Here is a 20323-nt window from a genome sequence, read left to right on the forward strand (position 1 = left end):
TGAACTTAAAGTTGCTAAGTTATGTATATCTGAATTGGATCCCCTTTGCTGATCGAAGGGCATAGAATATTAGAATCGTATCACATGTCAGCGATGACATCAAAGCATTTTATCTAATGCACTCAATTGTTTAAAAGCTGCGTTCCATTTTATTTTACCCTTTTCGCCAGAATGTGTGAAAACTATGTTGTTGTTTATAAAGTGATTTTTATACAACAATACGATGTTTGCTGAAATACTTAACAACGTTTGTAAAGCGGAGCAAAACAAAAATTGTTGTTTCTTTTAATTAACATTTAAGTGCTTATATTAACCAGGGTCGATTTGTATGGACGAAAGTTAACCGATATCGCGCCATCCATTTTTCGACAGGATTTGAGCTCAGGAAAAAAAGTTCCACTACGCATACCCAAAAAAATAATTTTCGAGCCTGCGAAAAAAAATGTCCGCTGGGCCAATTTTTCGACCAAACCCCAACAAATATTTTTTTTTTTCAAAAAGCTGTTGTAAAAACGTTGGCGTTAACAGTTTTTTGAAAAAAAAAAAACATATTTTTTTGGTTTTGGCGAGTGTTTTGGTCGAAAAATTTACCCTTTCGCCATTTTTTTTTTCACAGGCTCGAAAATTATTTTTATGGGAATGCGTAGTCGAACTTTTTTTCCTGAGCCCAAATCCTATCGAAAAAATGGATGGCGCGATATCGGTTAATAAATCGGCCCTGTCTAGCCTATATACAATATCGAAAAATGTTGGTTTAAGGAACTAATTTTCTAATGAAACCTTTAGTATCGCTTATTCAAGGTTCACGCCAATATTTACCTCAATCTATAAAAAGAGGGTTTTTGGTCTCCCACTTCAGATGTCTTTTGTATAATCGACTAGACCTACAACCGTGTTGGTAGACTATAATAGGCCAGCCGAAATCGTCATCTGCATCATCTAATGGGAGCCCGAGGAAACATAGAGTTTGACAGGGCTTTACCGTAAAGAAACTGCGTTGCTACATCACGTATGCCAGGGCTGACTATGTATAAGTAAGGGTTTTGCCTGTTATAAATCCAAATCTGAGTTTAGCCAGTGCCACACGAGTCATGTCAAATATATCTCTTGATATTCCCGGTATACTCAGTGCTAGCTATTCATCATTTTTTACATTCTTTAGCATTAAACATGTTTGCCTTACTATGCAGATGATGTAATGGTGTCATAAGAAGCTATCCCGAAGCAGCCTGCAGGGTTTTCTTTTTATGTCGCATAAGTACTTATACTGCCGACGCGTATCACATGATCGCCTAGCCCATTGTCTTATATATCGGGACTAAACTTTCTTTGTCTTTCTCTGAAGTGCTGTTGTGGCTTTGTACTTTGACAAGAGGAGGACCGAAATATGTTTATCGCAAAATCATGCGAGGTAGCTAAAACCATTAACACCAAGGTGTTTTAATGATGGTTATGAACCCAGCATTGTGTTTGTACTTTTCATGAACATGAAATGGTATATTAACTTTGGTCCGATGTTTGTAACGGTGAGAAATATAAAGATAGACTCACCATTAAGTATACCGAATTGATCAGGGCGACGGACTGATTTGATATAGCCATGTCCGTCTGTCCGTCCGTCTGTCTGTTTGAACGCAAACTATTCCCTCAAATTTGGAGATATCTCAATGAAATTTGGCACAAGGATGTATTTTTGTATTATATTAGACATTTGTCGGATCCGGTGGGATCGGACCACTATAACATATATCTCCCATACAACCGATCGTTCAGATAAGACGATTTTGGTCATTCCTGCCGCAATTTAGAAAGTATAAACGTGAAACTCGGTGATATATATTCTAACTAGCCTCTACCCGCGGCCCCGTCCGCAAAGAGAAATGAAATATATGGGCTATTCACGTTAGCCTGCTTATCAAGTTATCTGTTTAAATTTTTTTTCTCTTTAATGCATTTTATTTTTGTAATTGAGTAAAAAAAAGAACTAAATGAGCTGATAACCTGATAGGATCCCCAAATGATCCCGAAATTATCCAGAAAAAGCTACGAAATGGCCCCGACGCTATCGCGGATGGATCCCGAAAACCATCCAGAAATGCCCCGGAAGGGTCTCCAAAAGTTTCCGGAATAGTCCCAAAAAAACCCGAAATGACAACGACACGATACTAGACTTATCCAGAGAACCACACAGAAATGATCCCTGAAGGGTACCAAAATGATCCCGAAATAGTCCCAGAAAAGTTCCGAAATCACCCTGACGGGCTCCCGGACGGATCTCAAAAACCATTCAGAAAATATCCAGGAAGGGTTACTAAATTACCTCGACATAATCCAGAAAAAGTTCCGACATGACCCGAGGGGATCCACGACGGATCGCTAAAGCCATACAGAAATGATTCCGGAAGGGTCCCAAAATGATTCCGAAATAGTCCGGAAATGACCTCGATGGGATCCCACACGGATCCAGAAATAATCCCGGAAGGGTCCTAAAATTATCCCCAAAAAGTAACAAAAAAATCTAGAAGTGACTCCTACGGCATCACGGACGCTTCCCGAAATGACTTCGGAAGGGTCCCCAAATGATCCCAAAATGGTCCCGAAATGACCCCGATGTATCCGGCAAACCATCAAGAAATGATTCCGGAAGGGTCCCCAAATGATCCCGAAATAATACAGAAACAGTCATGAAATGACCCCTAAAGGGTCCCCAAATGATCCCGAAAAAGTCCCGAAATTACCCCGATGGGTTCCCGTACAGATACCGAAAACTATCCAGAAATGATGCCGAAAAGGTCCTCAAATGATCCCCCTAATAGTCGTTATATATACATATAATGGGCGTGGTCATCAGACAAAGTGCACCGAAGATTGTCAAGATACATTGGTCAACGAGTAATGACTCTCGAAACATTAGTAAATGTTTGATCTAAAAAGAGGCGGTGCCACGCACATTTCCAAACAAAATTTGTTATACATATATGCATCTACGGTCCTTTAAACTTTTTTTACATAAGTGGTCGTGGTCCTTATCCGATTTCATCCATTGTTTGCAAAATTGTTAGGAATACAACGTCGACTGGCTTCGATTTATGGCTCGCGAAACGTTAGAAAAAGTTTGAGCCTTAAAGAGGAGGTGCCACGCCCTTAAATAGTTTACCAAACTTTGTGAAAATAACGTAGGCCGCTTTCTGATTTATGCCCAATACTATTTAAAAAATTTGTTTTGTAAGGAATATGCGATGCCTCGTCCCTTTTTGAAATTTTAACTAAGGGCTTAGTATCTTAATCGATACATGAAATTTGGTTATTGTAGCTGCATTATTTTGTGAATAATTGTGTTCTTGGTGTTTTCCGAAGTTTTATATAACTAAAAAGTGGGCGTGGTTATCGTCCTCTTTCACTATTATACTACACTAGCCGAACCCGGGCGCATCTTGCGCCACAAAATACAAAAGTCTCATATAAATATCAACAGAAATCATATGTTCTATCAACCAACCATCTACCAATAAAAACTTACATGCGCTTGCGCTGTCATCTGGCGAATGTTAGCAACTGGCGGTAATGCAGTGTTAAAAGCCAATTAATGGTGACTTATCCATAACCAGATAAAACAGCTGATCGAACCAACCTTATGGAAATCAATATAATCGATTAATGGTGCCATACCATAACGCTAAAGCCATAACCATACCATAGCCAATCAATTGGTTTTTGGTTTCTCGTCATATTCATAACCTCAAAATATTTGTGAATTTAATAACTTTTTGTAGATTTTATTCATTGTTTTGGATACGATATGACTAAGAGACTTATTTTTTGTGGAATATGTTTGTAGTTTTTTGCGTTTTCCTCATTTCTATGAAATTTGCACGATTTTTAGGTTAAGGCACCATTAATCGATCACATTGGAGATGGTTATTGATATGGGTATGGTTACGACTATGGCATTAGGGTTAAGGAAGTTTAACTGGCCCTTTAGTTCTAGTCAAATATTCACAATAGTGCCATAGTACAAATAGATTTCTTTGTGTGCTCACAATCGTTTATTTTTAACAAATTATTTTAATAAAATACATATAGCTAAACAAAAGCACTAAGGCCAATAATGTCCACAGCTCGCTAATAGCACGAATCTCCATCTTTACAAACAAAATATATTTATAGATTTGGATTCCAAATAAGAGCGAAAAAGGGACCTGCACATAAAAACAGCAATTAGAAATAATATATAAGATTAAAAGATGACAAGTGTGAAGGAACCCACACGCCAATTTTCACAGATAGACGGACGATCGGACGGACATTGCTAAATGAATGAAATATCAATATATATCTCGATTAGTTTATGCCGTTACAATCCACCGTTATGTGAACAAAGTTAATATATTCTGTTAGCTTTGCTCAGCTGAGTATAAAAATAAAGAATCTGTAGATATTCCTGTAGAGCGCATGCTGAAACCAAAAGAACCAGTTCAACCCATATAAACCGATCAAAAGAGGCAATAGTCGCATGCTTCTTTGCTACTCATTTTAGACTCGCATTTTTTGGATGCAAGAGCATTGTTTTCTGAATTATGTATATTCAACCTGCAAATTCATTCATTCCAGTTTAGCAAATATTGGTTTTCTTCTTTGAAATACTATTTTTTCGTTAAATAAATTAACAAAAAAAATATATTAACTTTGTTTATAAAACAAAACATAAGATTCTCTTGTATATTTAGCAAAAAAAGTGTGCGATATCTGGATCAATAGGCAGCTAAATGAAAAAATCTAAATTTCGAAGTTATGAGTAGCCCTGAGCTTCGCAATCCAATACTTACGGAACAGTGTGCTAGGTTTACTAATATCTCCTCTAATAAGTGAGAAAAAACTTTTTAAAATACAAAAATGGCATTGGCGCATATGGAAAAAGCAGTAAGTTTTTCGCGTTTTCTGAAAACTGCATTTTTTGTAGTTGATCGCTATTTTCATCTAGGTGTGCGATATGTTCATATATATGTATTAGCGTAAGTTTGCATATATATGTATGTACAGGTGACTTAAAAAAACTTTTACTTACGTTCATTGAAGTGTCAATAAATATTGACTTTATACCTATATACATATATACATACATACTTGTCTACATATTTGCGCTTCATATGTATATCAGCTGTTAATCCAAAAGATATTTAATTTGGATCAAAAGCTCTTGGGCTTTATTAAACAAAACAGCCATCCACACTTCATAAATAGATAGAAGCAGGGCCTTAAAAAATGCCTATTGTATGAGCCATAAGCGACTATTGGTATGTATGTAAGCCATCAGTTTATTGTATGTAAAAATGTACTAATACATAAGCAGTTAACGCCAATTTTTTTTACTGTTTTAGGCAATATTTTTTATTAATTGTTTGGCATAGAAAATTTTCATTGACAAAAAACAAGTTCAGCTTCGTTGCCTATAGCTGAATGGAATATAGCAACTAACATAAAAATCTACAAAATTGCGTATATGTATAGCCTTTTCAATTTGCAATGATTTAAACACTAATTTCAGTTTGTTTACCCCATAGCCATGTATGTATATCTCGTATCAGAGTTGAGCTAATTTCAACCAAATATTATTCAAACAATTGAAATAATATAAGTTCGGAAAATACTGAGCCTAATATTAGGGCTGTTTAAGATTTTGGTGCTTTTTTGAATTTGGCGCGCAAAATATATAAATGCAACACTGCTCACGCAAACTGCGGTCTGTTAGTATAAGTATTAATGTAGAAGTTAATGCTCGTCTAGATGCTACCTTAAACAAAGCCTCAAGAGCTTTCTTCGCCTGCACTCGCCTTTATGGCAAAATATGGGGGCTATGTAAGGGGTGCGGTGAGATCGTCTCATATTGCAGGCAAATACATGCCAAATTGTTTATACTCCCAGCAATGAGACTATCAGGCAATGAGTGTGTCTAAGCATACAGGACTCACGAACTCTCACTGGGTACGATAAGGGCACTGTAGTTTACGATATCACCTACGGTGGTTCTCTGCGAATGCGTCGCTCTGGCAAAGCAGAGACTCTCCCGTCTATGTGACGTGACTCTCAATATGGGGTAAAAAGTCTTCATATACAGTAATAGGCTGAAAGGTCAAGCACAATATATCTAAATAAAGGTCACAGTGCACAGAGGCCTAATAATAATAGCACAATTTTGAGAAATATATAGCTCTCAAATCTAGATCTAACATATGCATTTCTCTAGTTGATAATCCAGAATATCGATGCTTAGCATTACGGGAGCCCTGAAAGCAACCCAGACGGCTGCACTGTATGGAATTCTGCACATTCCACCTGTAGACCTGGTAGCAAAGGACATAGCGTTAACAACTGCAACCAGGCTCGGTGCCTCGGGGCAGCTTGAGCGCCGACCATAGTCCATAGTAGTATAGCGTCATCAATCACAAGACGAACAGACTACCTGATTCCCTATCTGCGTTTCGAGGGCGATCTTAAGGCCACACTTTCACTGAAAAAACGGGTCTTTATTGTACAAAAATATATAAAAGGTTGCTATCATTAGGGCTGATCACATTCAACACCGCGTCTACAGACTACAACCACAATAAAGCAAAGCTTGGCGACAACGGTAGCGTAGCATTGGCTTCTTGATTACTTTGAAAGCGGCAGCCACCAATATAAATTTCAGCAAACAGTAGCGAAAAATTTATAAAAAAATATAAATTATGTTTAAAAAATGTGAAAAAGAATGATTTTAGCTTTTATTATCTGATGATGATGGACCGATTTTCCGTCATCCCTTGTCAAATTTGGTTTTGAGACAAACCGGTTTCGGCGTTGTGCCATCATGAGTGTCGATTTTCGTTCTGATCTGTTGTTGTCGTTTGTCCTGTATTTATAGTTCGTTGGTATATGAGCAGGTATTGTCAAATTGATGCTTGTGTATATTTAGTTATGTGTATGTGCTGTGTGTTCATTCAGAACCGAGGGTGGTTTACTAATCGATTTGTGTGGCTGACTGGGGTAGGTAGAAATCTGTGATTTTAACCGTTTGACCTTCTTTGTCGGTTTTTTGTTTGGGTGTGTTAATTGTTTTGTGTTTATTTGTTGTTGTGTGTTTGTCTGTTGTACCTGTGTGATTAAGTTGTTTCCTGTAAACAAGTTTTAACGGCTCGAATATTGTGTCAGAAATTGTGTTTATCTGTTCGTTTATTATTCTACCGTCGAATGTTTTCTGTTTGTAGATTTCCATGTTTTCGAGTACGTTGAGACGTCGGCCCTTTTCCTGTATGTGAAGAACCCTAACTGTTTTATTGATGTTTGCTAGGGAACATTCATTCTCGACCATGTGATTCTCGCGAAGTTAGACTCGGGTATAATGTTTGGATTCCGTATTTTTTTGTTGTAATCTCTAATATGTTCTCTGAACCTTGTTCTTATTTGCCGTCCTGTTTGTCCTATGTAACTATGCTGGCATCCGCAGGTAAGCTTGTATACACCGTGGCTGCTAAACGGATCCTCTGAGTTAATGTTAGTTCTTAGTTTTCGCCCTAGATTGTTCGATGTTTTGAATGCTGTGTTAATGTCGTATTTTTTAAAGAAGTTTGCCAATTTATATGTTGCTTTTCCAGTATATGTCATAGTCGTCCAGCTATTATTTTCCTTTTCCTTATTTCTTTTTGGTTCTCCATTTGTTCTTCTGAGCTTATCTACTAGTGCTTTTTTATATCCGTTGTTTGCAGCGATATTATATACGACCTCAAGTTCTCTCTTATATGCCTCTTGTGTAAGAGGTGTTCTTTCAAGTATATGTACCAAGTGCCTTAATGCTGCATTTTTATGCTGTTGAGGGTGATTTGAGGTATTGTGTATTATTGTGTCGGTGGCCGTTGCCTTTCTATAGATGTCATAGTTAAATCTTTTGGCTTCTTTATCAATATTTATCGTGAGGTCTAGATAGTTGATTCCTCCGTCTTTTTCGGTTTCCATTGTAAATTTTATATTTCCGTGCTGCTTGTTGAGGTACTCCAGTACAAGCTCTTCGTTATTAGTAGTTAAAACGCATATTATGTCATCCACGTATCTAGCATAAAATGACATGCCTAATTTGGACTTCAGCTCCTGTATGTACTTTTCTTCCAGATTTTGCATGAACACTTCCATAAGAATTGCTAATGGGGGGCTTCCCATTCCAAGACCGTTTGTTTGTCTATATATTTTATTGTTGAATTGAAAATAGTTTTGACGTAAAGTGGTTCTTAGCGTATTTGTGATTTGCATACTTTTCACTTTGCTTTTTGTGTTATGAACTATTGTTGAGCTAACTATGTCCAAAGTATCCGATAGTGGTATAGATGGGTATAAATCGTTTATGTCAAAAGATACCAATTTGCTGTTTCTTGTTAGCTCTACGGTCTCGAGTCTCTCTATTAGTTCTGTTGTGTTAGCTATTGCATATTCGTTCCTTAGCTCCAGAGTATCTATCAATATCGTTTTTAAATATTTGGACAGTTTGTAACATGGTGCCGATTTAAAATTAATGATGGGCCTCATTGGCGTGTCCGGCTTGTGGATTATTGGTAGCGCAACCAGTGGAGGAGCCGAAGGGTTCATTTGGACCAATATATGTGCCATGTTAGAATCTACTATATTGGTTGCATTTTTTATAGCAACTTTGATTTGTTTTTTGGTATTCATCTGTGGGATCCTCCCTCATTCTACGACATTTCATTTCCTCTAAGAGATCCTCGGTTTTGGATATATATAATCGACACTGATGATGGCACAACGCCGAAACCGGTTTGTCTCAAAACCAAATTTGACAAGGGATGACGGAAAATCGTTCCAATATACATCATTTATCCACCCTGTCGGAAAATTAACCGAACAAGATAAGTCTATTATTATCTATTATTTACTTCTATTTTAGTTTTTATTGACAAAATAAAAAGGACGCCACTCACTGTTGCTTCCCAAAAATTGAATTAGGTTTAATCTGGCTACAATGGCTTTCGTGATTGATTGCCGTGCTGCTCTGTCGCGCCGAAAATAACGACGCTCATAAAAACATGTGTAAAAATAATATGACAGATGTGGCGGCTACACCGCCGTCGTGAATGTAGTCAGCCCTGTTGGGTGCTTCCAGCGAACACAATTTTATTGACACGTTGCAAGCATATTTCTGTCAGTTAAGTGATAGAAGCAGAGGGTTTGATGGTGAATGAGGACAAAACGAAGTACCTGCTGTCATCGAGCAAAGAGTCAGCGCATACGCGCCTTGGCAAACACGCTACTGTTGGCAGCCATAATTTCGAAATAGTAAAAGACTTCGTTTATTTGGGAACCAGCATCAACACTAGCAACAAAATCAGCACTGAAATCCAGCGAAGAATCAATCTTGCCAATAAATGCTACTTTGGACTAGGTAGGCAATTGAAAAGTAAAGTCCTCTCTCGGCGGACGAAAATCATAATCTACAAGTCACTTATCGTACCCGTCCTGCTATATGGGGCAGAGGCATGGACCATGACAACAGCAGATGAAGCGGCTTTGGGAGCGTTTTAGAGAAAATTTCTTCGAAAGATTTATGAGAATGATGAGCTGTACGAGCTCTACGCAGACATCCACATAGTCCAGCGAATTAAAACGCAGCGGCTGCGCTGGCTAGGCCATGTTGTGCCAATGAAAGATGATGCTCCGGCCAAGAAAGTGTTTCTATCGGAACCCGCCTATGGAAGCAGAGGTAGAGGGCGGCCCCCACTCCGTTGGAAGGACCAGGTGGAAAACGATTTAAACTCCCTTGGTGTGACCAATTGGCGCCGGTTGGCGGAGCGAAGGAGCGATAGAAGCTTTGTTTTATGAACCAACTGACAAATGAAATAATAGTTTTCAAATTTTAAGGAAAAAGACTTACGTTTGAGTCTAATTGGAGAGGCATATTTGAATACAAATTGTGAACAAGTTTTTTGTCAACTTGAGAGACAGCATTTTTGTATAAAAAAAAATGCTAGTTTTGTTGAGAACGCTATGATTCGCAAGCTAAACCACTACTAAAAAACAACGCTTGAGATTTAAGAAGTTTGCTAGTTTTCAGCATAAGCTAATATGTAACTCAAGCCTAAATATTTACTTAGTTTTTTTTATATATGTACACGTATGTATATCTATTTTTTGTAATTTTCAGTCTTCCCGGCGTCGATGATTATGATAATGATAGTTATATGGAATCATCTGATGATGCGGCCAATTTAAAGCCACGTCAACAACACTGGGCCAATAAAATGCAATTCGTGCTAGCCTGCATAGGATACTCAGTGGGGCTGGGCAATGTTTGGCGTTTCCCATATATGTGCTATAAAAGTGGTGGAGGTGAGTGCCAGTGAATTTCTATGAATAAATTTAAGTATTCAAAGTTAAATGAGTTTAAAAGAAAAACGACAAAGATTCGTTTTTATGAGCGATGTGTCAAATATTTCCCTCGCTTTGAACCTTATCTAACCTTCAGCTGTCGGATATCCTTCCTTCAACAAATCTTTAAAGTGTGATTCGCGCTCGTTTATCTAATAAAAAAATTGTGCTCTTAAAGTAAATGATAACAAGTACATATTAATTCAAGAATAAATCTTTCGCAATTCTTCGCTCACATCATGTGAGAAAAAAAATTGTGGAATAGAATTAAAAATTAAGCGTGAAAAATTAAAAGCATAGACAACGCATATAAATATGACTTAAACAAATTTACTTGACTGCATACATGTTTGCATATTTAAATATTTATCCAGATTTTTTGGTTAACATCAAGGCTGCAGCTCACAGTAAATAAAACTTTGTCTAGCATATAGATCTGAATGTACATAAGGGTGTTCCATTTTTAGGAAATAAATATTTTTTATAGTCAATGCAGATAAAAGGCTCGCTATAGATACATGCACATTGCCATATATAAAAGGAATCAATGCAGCTATATTATATTCTCGGTCCGAACGTAAAATATGGCAGATTTCCTTGACGCAAGAAGTGCCACTAATATTGTTAAAACAGAGGCCATCCTCTAGTCTCTCATACGACATGAAGTTTATTGCTCTAAAATTGCGTGGGCTTACTCTATATGTATGTAAAATTACTACCAAATCATCTCTCAGTGAGGCGTGCTGTCGCTCTCCTTTTAATACTGCCAGTCAATTACATCCTAGAACACTTCATAGCAAAAGGAGCGTGAGTACTACCATATGCTAACGACCTAGCAATACTGATCTGTTCAAAAATTTTCTCCTTCAACATCCTTTCTGTCTCTCTCCATTCTTACCGACTTCCACACTATTTCTGTTGCTTCATAACAGCTAGATTTTTCTAAGACTTATGTATATCGCAACGATTTTCCATAATCCTTTTACAAATTTGGAGACAAACCGTCTCGGCGTTGTGTCATCTTCAGTGTAATATTTCTTCTAATCAATTGCTGCCGTTTGTCTTGTATTTGATATGTATACATTCGGAAACACGTACATAGACAAACACCCTTTTTTCTGTATCATTGTAGAAGTTCTTCAAACAGTCTCTTTGCTCAATTGATCGTCTTAGTGGAGATGTTTGCAGCATCTAATTCAACTTGTTGAAATTCATTTTTTTGAAAAAACTCTTAGAAGGGGGCAACCAAAAATATTTCCTAAAACTAAAACACCCTAACGTTTACGCAAATATAACTTCAAAACAAACTGCATAATTCTAAATATCACATGTGAACTAAGCAAATACAAACGAGCTTTTACTTAATACGAATAAAAAAATGTGTCAGGAGTAGAATGGCTTCTGATACAACAAACATAGATATACATACACATGTGCATACATACTAATCCTCCTACATTCATAACTGCAAATATAACAGATAGTATGTACTATATATGTATAATAAGCAATAGGTTTAAAGACCCCTCATTTTTTTTTTTTTAAGTACACGGTTAAAAGTTTAAGCAATTTTTTTACATTTATTACTCAAATTCAAAACATCTCTATTTACCACTACCTTTTTTAATTTTATTCGGCTTAAACTTTTAGCTTATCTCAGTAGCCCGTTTCTGTAACTTTTCGTTATAATGACGAACGATTTGCTATCGCAAGGCTCGTATCGCTTTCGTTATCAAAAGCGTTTCTGTAACACACTCAATTCTCCTTGCGATATAATAGTGGTGAGTTTTTATCATATCGATGGAACAATCGAAATGGAACATAAGATATGTCATCAATAGCGTATAATAACAAAAATTAAGTCATACAAATTGTTATTTTGTGATCGTGCTACCTTAAGTTTTTATTCTAACACACGAACTTTGCGGCCCAGGGAGGCACTATTGGGACCGCTAAGAGTCCCCACTGTCACTTTTTTATTGGACTTCATAATTTCCACCAGTTTCACCTTCAGGTTTTTGAAAATTTTCCACTTCTGGTTTTTTCTATAAAATAAAAATTCATTAGAAAATAAAAAATCCAAATCAGTTACAAACAAACGAACTTCACTCATTTTCTTTTTAACATATGTATACTATCACGACTTTCGGAGCTAGTGATATGAATATCGCAAGAAATATCGAAAATACATACTCACCACTCATACAGAAACACTTCCGTGAAATAGCCATGAATCTGGGTTGCATTTTGCGATATAATTCGTATCGCAAGTATACAGAAACGGGCTACTGAGCAATATCTCTAAATTCTCAGAATTGTTTTAAAATAAAACCCCAAAAAACTCAAAAAGTATAAAAACAGAAAATCGCTAACACTTTTAGTTTTAAAGCAAAGTTACATAAGATTTTTAAGAAAAGTTACAAAATATAAAAATTAAAACTTGTATACATATCTGCTTTTAAAACAATGCCGAAAAAATTGAGCTTGATGCTAAAAATCTAAAATAAAGAAAGATAAAAAACATTTGTGAAAAGCGCTGTAAGTCAGATATCCTTCTTCACAACATTTTGTTGTAGGATATGATGTGTTGTTCTATTGTCACGAATTTTAGAAAATCCTAGACTATTCTGCACCTTCTGTTATCGCTCATATCGCTGAACTGTCGAATAAATAACTCCAATTTTCAGTATAGTAAATAGTAAAACGTTCCGTATTTACAAAACTACTATAGTAGTAGTGTTTCACACTTAAATTACTCGGGTACTTCACTTACAACGTTTTAAAATCAAACTGAATGAACATCACTTGGACTGCGCTGCTTTAGTACACTCAGTTCGCCTCGTTCACTTATTTTTCCTAGGGTCTAGACTTTTCACGAACAGCCGTCTCGAACAGTTGCTTATATATTTATCGTTTCTGTATCTCATATTGGATTTGGCTACATATGCACATGTATACATGCGTCTAAAATATTATCTTAGCACATAGTTGCTGTTTACATATGTGTGAAATATTCTCTGTTACCTACTCTGTGTGTGTGTTTATATGCCCTGCTATTAATATTGTCATTTATTACTAGCGGTATAGTGACATATCGACGCTGCTTACATTCGCCAGATTATGTTCTATTATACAGATGCGATAGCTCAGTGGGTAGAACGCATGACGCTGGTCCAGAGCACTTTGAAACCTGCCTACAGACCGTATACGCTTTTTTTAAAGAGAAGTCTAGACTCCTAGAAAACACCTAGCTTAAAAATTGAAACCAAGCTCTGTCCGCTCCCTTTCACGAAAATCTTTATAAACTAATTTGGTTTGATCACATATGTATATAGTACAATTAAGTTTAAAATGTATGGCCAAATATTTAACCGTGTAGTAAACAATTGAGGAAAAACTGAAAAGAAATTATAAGATTCGAATGTGTGATAAGTGTATGTGTAACTGTTTGCTCACACCTGAGGGGTGGATAGTCTCACCGCACTTTACTGGCGTATTTAAATTAATTCACGTCTAATTTACTTTGCTCGTTTGTTATGGGCAGTGCAGCCGTAGAATTTTTCAATACTTTTAAACAACTTTTAAATTACTTTCCGGTGCATTTTATGCTTTTTAATTTTAATTCTCTGAATTCTTCATTCGTTAGCACTTTTTATATGCAACTAGCAGACCCGGCAGACGTTGTTCTGCCCTAAATTTGGCCTATCTGCATACATTTTAATAAGCTTTTTCCGTCTAACTCTGCCCTATCCCTCTACACTGTTTCCTAATCTTTTTATTCACTCCTCCCTCCGTCTTTTTCGCTTCATCTCCATCTTCGTCTCATTCTATATCTTTCTCAGTCTCTTTCTCTCTTTTCTCTTCTCTCAAGTCCCAGAGAGTGGTATGTATTTTGTTCCAGTCCCATTCGGAGTCTCAGTCCCAGTCCCACTCCGACTCAGTCTCAGTCCCAGTCCTAGTTCTGATCCCAGTCCCAGTCCGTCTCTGGTATACTTCCCGGAAAAAAGCATCGTAAATGCTAATATAGGCAAATTTATATACGAAATTTCAGGCAAATCGAATAGGACGTATGTAAATAGGTATGTGGGTATTATTAATTCTTGTCTTTATTTCGGCTTCGCATGCATATTTATCAGTTTTGCCAGGTTGATGCGACTAAATCGAATATCACAACGAACTTTAGAGCTCTCATCAACAGCTTTCATTTGATATCCATAATACACACACATTCTAGGGGTATCCGGGTCCATGTTTTGGACTATATCTTGAGACCCTAGCCTTCCAGTTGTATGAAAATTATCCTGTACTATAGCACTCATCAACAGCTTTCGTTTGATATCCATATTGTATAAACACATTCTAGGGTACCCGGGTCCACGTTTTGGGCTATATCTCGAGACCCTAGCCTCCCAGTTGTATAAAAATTATCTTGTACTATATCACTCATCAACAGCTTTCATTTGATATCCATATTGTATAAACACATTCTAGGGGTACCCGGGTCCACGTTTTGATCTCAAGACCCTAGGCCGATTCTCAGACCTACCCAATATGCTCACAAAATTTCATGAGAATCGGTTCAGCCGTTTCGGAGGAGTTCAGCCTCTAAAACCGTTACAGAAGAATTTTATATATTAGATATTAGGATGGACCTTATAAAAAAAATAACTGATTTCCCCCACTCCCACCATATCAAACGTTAGTACCAAGAACAAAAATATCGCACATAAATTTTGGCGCGACTGGAGACGAAAAAGGGCTGTCAGACAGTGGTCAAATTTAAGTTTTCTCAATGGAGACTCAAGAAAAATTTTAAAACGTTATAGTAAGTATAGGTCTTTTAGAAATTATTATGGTTAAATTTCATATTTTAAAACATCGAATCTTCATAGCCTAGGAGTTTCCAATAGGGACCAAAATTTATATGTGTTCTTTATTTTATTAATAAGTACCGCCATTATACATATTTCTTTATTTTTGTCCCTGTGGCCGGAATTTTGAAGAGTAAGGTTTTCATTTTATTATTCAGGTTTACCGACATTGAAAACATAGAACTGAATATCAACCGAGAAGGCGCCAAAGATACTTAGAAGCTTTTTTCCGAGATATCCGATATCCGAGAAATGTTAGTAATAATTTTTCTGTTTAATCCAAAAATTTCGATTAAATCTAATTCGAGCTCAAGGCCCCAAATACTTTCTGCAATTATTATTAACACGCTTTTATTAGCTTGGCATGTATGTAACGGAATATTTGAGCTTAATTTTCACCAGTTTCTATAAGTCTGATTAATTTGAAACTTTGCATACGTATCAGGGACCGATGACAATGCATTAATGTGGTGGTGTGGTGACATACGGTGAACGGACATAAGGCCAATTGGCCTTATTACCACTTTGAATGGCCATCAGTTTGATTGAATCTTTGCACACGTATCAAGGCTCGATGACAATGAATTAATGTGATGGTGCGGTGACATAAGGTCAACGGCCATAAGATCAATTGGCCTTATTACCACTTTGAATGGCCATAAGTTTGATTGAAACTTTGCACACGTTTCAAGGCTCGATGACAATGCAATAATGTGATGGTGGGGTGACATAAGGTTAACCGACATAAGGTCAATTGGCGTTATTACCACTTTGAAAGGCCATAAGTTTGATTGAAACTTTGCACACGTATCAAAGCTCGATGACAATGCATTAATGTGATGGTGCGGTGACATAAGGTCAACGGCCATAAGGTCAATTGGCCTTATTACCACTTTGAATGGCCATAAGTTTGATTGAAACTTTGCACACGTATCAAGGCTCGATGACAATGCAATAATGTGATAGCGGGGTGACATAAAGTTAACGGACATAAGGTCAATTGAACTTATGACCACCCCAAATGACCATAGATTTGAAACCTTGCACATAATGCGAAACACGCATTCCTTTATTAATGATAGAAGTGGATGCATGGCACATCTACGAAGGAGCATACTGGATCCCTTTTTAACATGCTTTTATTAGCTTGGCCTGTATCTATCTATGTATCTATGTATCCATGTATGTATGTAACCGAATCTGGAGTGGAGCCGAGAGCCCCGGTAATGCAGAACTCCGAACTCCGTTGCACCTTTTGAAGCATTTTAAGATAGATACTTTTAGCTACTGCAGACCACCAGACCAAGGCACCATAAAGAAGAATCGGGCGCACAATGGCTGTGTAAATCCATTAGGTCACCTTAGGGGAGAATCCCCAGGAGGTGCCAATTGCCCTCTTGCAGGTGAAAAGCTCTGCTGCTGCCTTCTTGGATCGCTCCACTATATGGCCACTCCATAATAGCTTCCTATCCAGAATGACTCCCAAATACTTGACTTGATCGCTAAACGCTAAGAACGGACCCCCAATTCTTGGCGGTGTAAAATTTGGTACTTTGTACCTCCTCGTGAAGAGGACAAGCTTGGTTTTACCCGGGTTGACTTCCAAACCTGTGGCGGGTTGTACTCCTGGAGCAGCTCCAGGATGTCAGCTGGGTCCGTTGGCGTCATTGGCGGAACCTAGGCTCTAGCCCTTGGTCGTGAGGGGATATCACGCGCCTCCACTACCTTGAGGCGCGCGCCCGGATATACCACCCCTATCAGGGTGACGGCGGTGTAGTCATATGCACAAAAAAAAAAACAACAACAGTTATATAAACTCTTTTTAATTGAAAATTATTTTCTATTTTTTAGTTTTACTATTTATTTTTATGATAATATGTACACATTCAGACTATAGGAAGTCTTTATTGACCGGCCAGTTCCAACTAACATATTGTTATGATAAGCTTTTTAACTTAATTTGGTTCATTAATTAACCGCACAGCCCTAATTTACGGACATATATCTATTTTAACTATACTCCAAGTTTCAAACCTATCAAATATGTCCACTAATTATCTCGATACTTCGGCTTCCTTACGAAATCTTTTCTCTATATATCTATCAGGCTTTAAACTGTATTCCAAGTTTTAATTATCTTGCTAACCGGAAAGTTACTTCAAAAGCTATCGCAAGAGTTGCCAATTTTGGACGTATTTTTTAATTATCTCCGACAGTGCGCCATCTTGCGGACTTTTTATTTGTTAGTACTCCCTTTGGTTTCTGAAAAATGCATGTTTCAAGGCTTCAAGTCACTAGCTTAATGATATGTTACCAAGTCGATTGCAGAATTCTTCTACTAGAACTTCATAACAATCAATGTTTTTCTAATCTCAGACTATTCATTAATTAGAATTAGTAGTTAGGCAATACACAAGGTCTCCTATGCGCCGTATGTGCTATGCTTTAATGAAATTTTATATTGGAAATCATGGAACAACTCAAATCGTAAAATTTTGCGTGAATACGATACTCTTGTGAACCATGTTACGCCTACTACACCGAAGATCCTGGGTTTATGTCCCGGGCAAAGCCACATCAAAACTTTAGAAACAATTTTATGCAATAAGAAGCGAGGTCGCCCCTCTGCAGTGATTTGGCAAACACTCCGAGTGTATTTCTGCGATGAAAAAGCTTTTCAGTGGAAACTCATCTGCCTTGCAGATGCCGTTCGGAGTCTGCATAAAACATGTAGGTTCCGTCCCGCCAATAAAAGGAGCACGACGCACATTGGTAGAGATGCTATGCCTAAAATCTATCGCACCATATATTTATTATTTTTTTTTTTTGTAGGAAGTAAATACAATTTTTGAGTTTTCGATTAATTTTATTTATATTTATACTTTTATATTAAGTCGCTTTCATCTTTGTCCCCTCATTTCCATACGAATTTTTGACCCACGGAAAATTCTCTTTCGATAACTTCCCGTTGAGCTAGACACTTGATACTTAGAACATAGTTCAGATCTGGGAGACATTACAATGCAAGTGAAAAAAAATCCGCTAGGTGGCGTATGGATCGAGATATACAGAAAATTTATGTGAAATGGAAATTTTGCGATCGACTTATAACTAACTTCTCGGTGATCCAGAGACTTGAAACTTAGTACATGGTTTGGGAGTCGATGGCACTACAATTCGTGGAAAACAAAATAACGCCAGGTGGCGAAAATCCCTGCAAATCCCTGAAAAACGCAGGAAATCTTGCGATCCATGTTTAGGAAACTTCCCGGTGAGCTAGAGACTTGAAACTTGGGCCGTGAGTCAGAACCCGGTGACAATGCAGTATTTGAGAGACTTGAAACTTGGCACACAATTCGAGGCTTGGTGACAATACAATCTACGGAAAACCAAATTCCGCTAGGTGGCGCGATAAGTGATATAACTACAAATCCTTGAAAAACGAGGGGAATCTTGCAATCGATTTTTGAGTAACTTCCCGGTGGGCTAGAGATATGGAACTTGAGCCGTAAGTCAGAACTCTGTGACAATGCAATATTTTATCAAAAAAATTCCGGTAGGTGGCGCATGGATCGAGATATTAGGAAAATTTATTTTAATTTGGGAATTTTTGAATCCATTTTTAACTAACTTCCCGGTTACCTAGGGACCTGTATCTTAGCACATAGTTCGAGACCCGGTGACAATACAATTTATAGAAAACAAAGTTCCGCTAGGTGGCGTGCTAATTTAGGTAACTACAAATCCCTGAAAAACGAGGGGAATCTTGCGATCGATTTTTGAGTAACATTCCGGTGAGCTAGAGACTTGAAACTTGAGCCGTAACTCAGAACCCGGTGACAATGTAATATTTGATCAAAAAAATTTCGCTAGGTGGCGCATGGATCGAGATATTAAGAAAATTAGTTTTTATTTGGGAATTTTTCAATACATTTTCAACTAGCTTCCCGTGCACTAGAGACTTGAAAATTGGCACACAGTTCGAGGCTTGGTGACAATACAATTTACGGAAAACAAAGTTCCGCTAGGTGGCGTGCTAATTGAGATAACTACAAACCCCTGAAAAACGAGGGGAATCTTGCGATCGATTTTTTTGGAGTAACTTCCCGGTGAGCTATAGATTTGAAACTTGAGCCCTAAGTCAGAACCCGGTGATAATGCAATATTTGATAAAAAAAAATTCGCTAGGTGGCGCATGGATCGAGATATTAAGAAAATTAGTTTTGATTTGGGAATATTGCAATCGATTTTTAATCAACTTCCTAGATATCTAGAGACTTGAAACCTGAAATATAGTTTAAAACTCGGTGACAGTGCAATGTTTGAGCAACAAATTTGAGCTACGTAATGCACAAGTCGAACTATTTAGAAGATTAGGCCATACCTTCACGGCTAGCCTCCTGAGTGTTGCAGGCGTTGTAGAATTCCACCTCGTTGAAGGCCCAACTCAATGCACGTCCTTGCATACTTTTAGGCATACGCGACTTTCACCACGATTCTTTTAGACTTTCAGGCGTATGCGATATTTCACCACGATTTTCAGCTGTGCAAATTAAGTAGCTAACAAACGAGGTGGAATTCTCTTGTTATGCTGCATATTCACCAGCAATGAAAATTTTCGACATCATCAATTGTGTTGAACTTACTTCCTCAACAATTGAAGCGGAGCCGCGAATAACGTTTTAAAAGCCAATTTTTGCAAAACGTGTTTTTTGCAGATTTCCGTTACTATTACTCTCTTGCATCTCTAAAGCATCAAATAATTTAAAATTACGTACTAAAGCGCAATTAAAAAGCAATTAGAAGAAGTCAGTCCGTGGAAGAACGTTGTAAGTTACACGCAAAATGATACGGTCGCAGTTGTCGCAGGTAATTGATAAGTTTAACAGAGGTACAAAAAGGAAATGTAATGTTGAAAATTGGAAACATATTAAAAACAAAAAGTTAAGAAATAGTGGAAATGCATATACAACCAGGAAAAACAATAGTATCCCTCAAAAAATCGCTCCAGAACAAGTAATGTGGAAAAACGTTTTAAGTGCACT

The 20323-nt window shown here is 37.3% G+C and overlaps 1 protein-coding gene across 6 annotated transcripts in view; it reads left to right on the top strand.

The window, feature by feature from the left end:
• Window positions 1–20323, top strand: part of ine (inebriated) — a 69730-nt gene that overhangs the window by 31298 nt on the left and 18109 nt on the right. For all 6 annotated transcript variants that reach the window (XM_067768297.1, XM_067768296.1, XM_067768300.1 and 3 more), the window contains one exon: window positions 10184–10368. In XM_067768297.1, coding sequence (XP_067624398.1) covers window positions 10184–10368 — 185 coding nt within the window. The remainder of the gene's footprint in view (window positions 1–10183; window positions 10369–20323) is intronic.

This window comes from Eurosta solidaginis, chromosome 2 (assembly GCF_040869045.1).
Source record: "Eurosta solidaginis isolate ZX-2024a chromosome 2, ASM4086904v1, whole genome shotgun sequence".
NCBI classification, from domain to species: domain Eukaryota; kingdom Metazoa; phylum Arthropoda; class Insecta; order Diptera; family Tephritidae; genus Eurosta; species Eurosta solidaginis.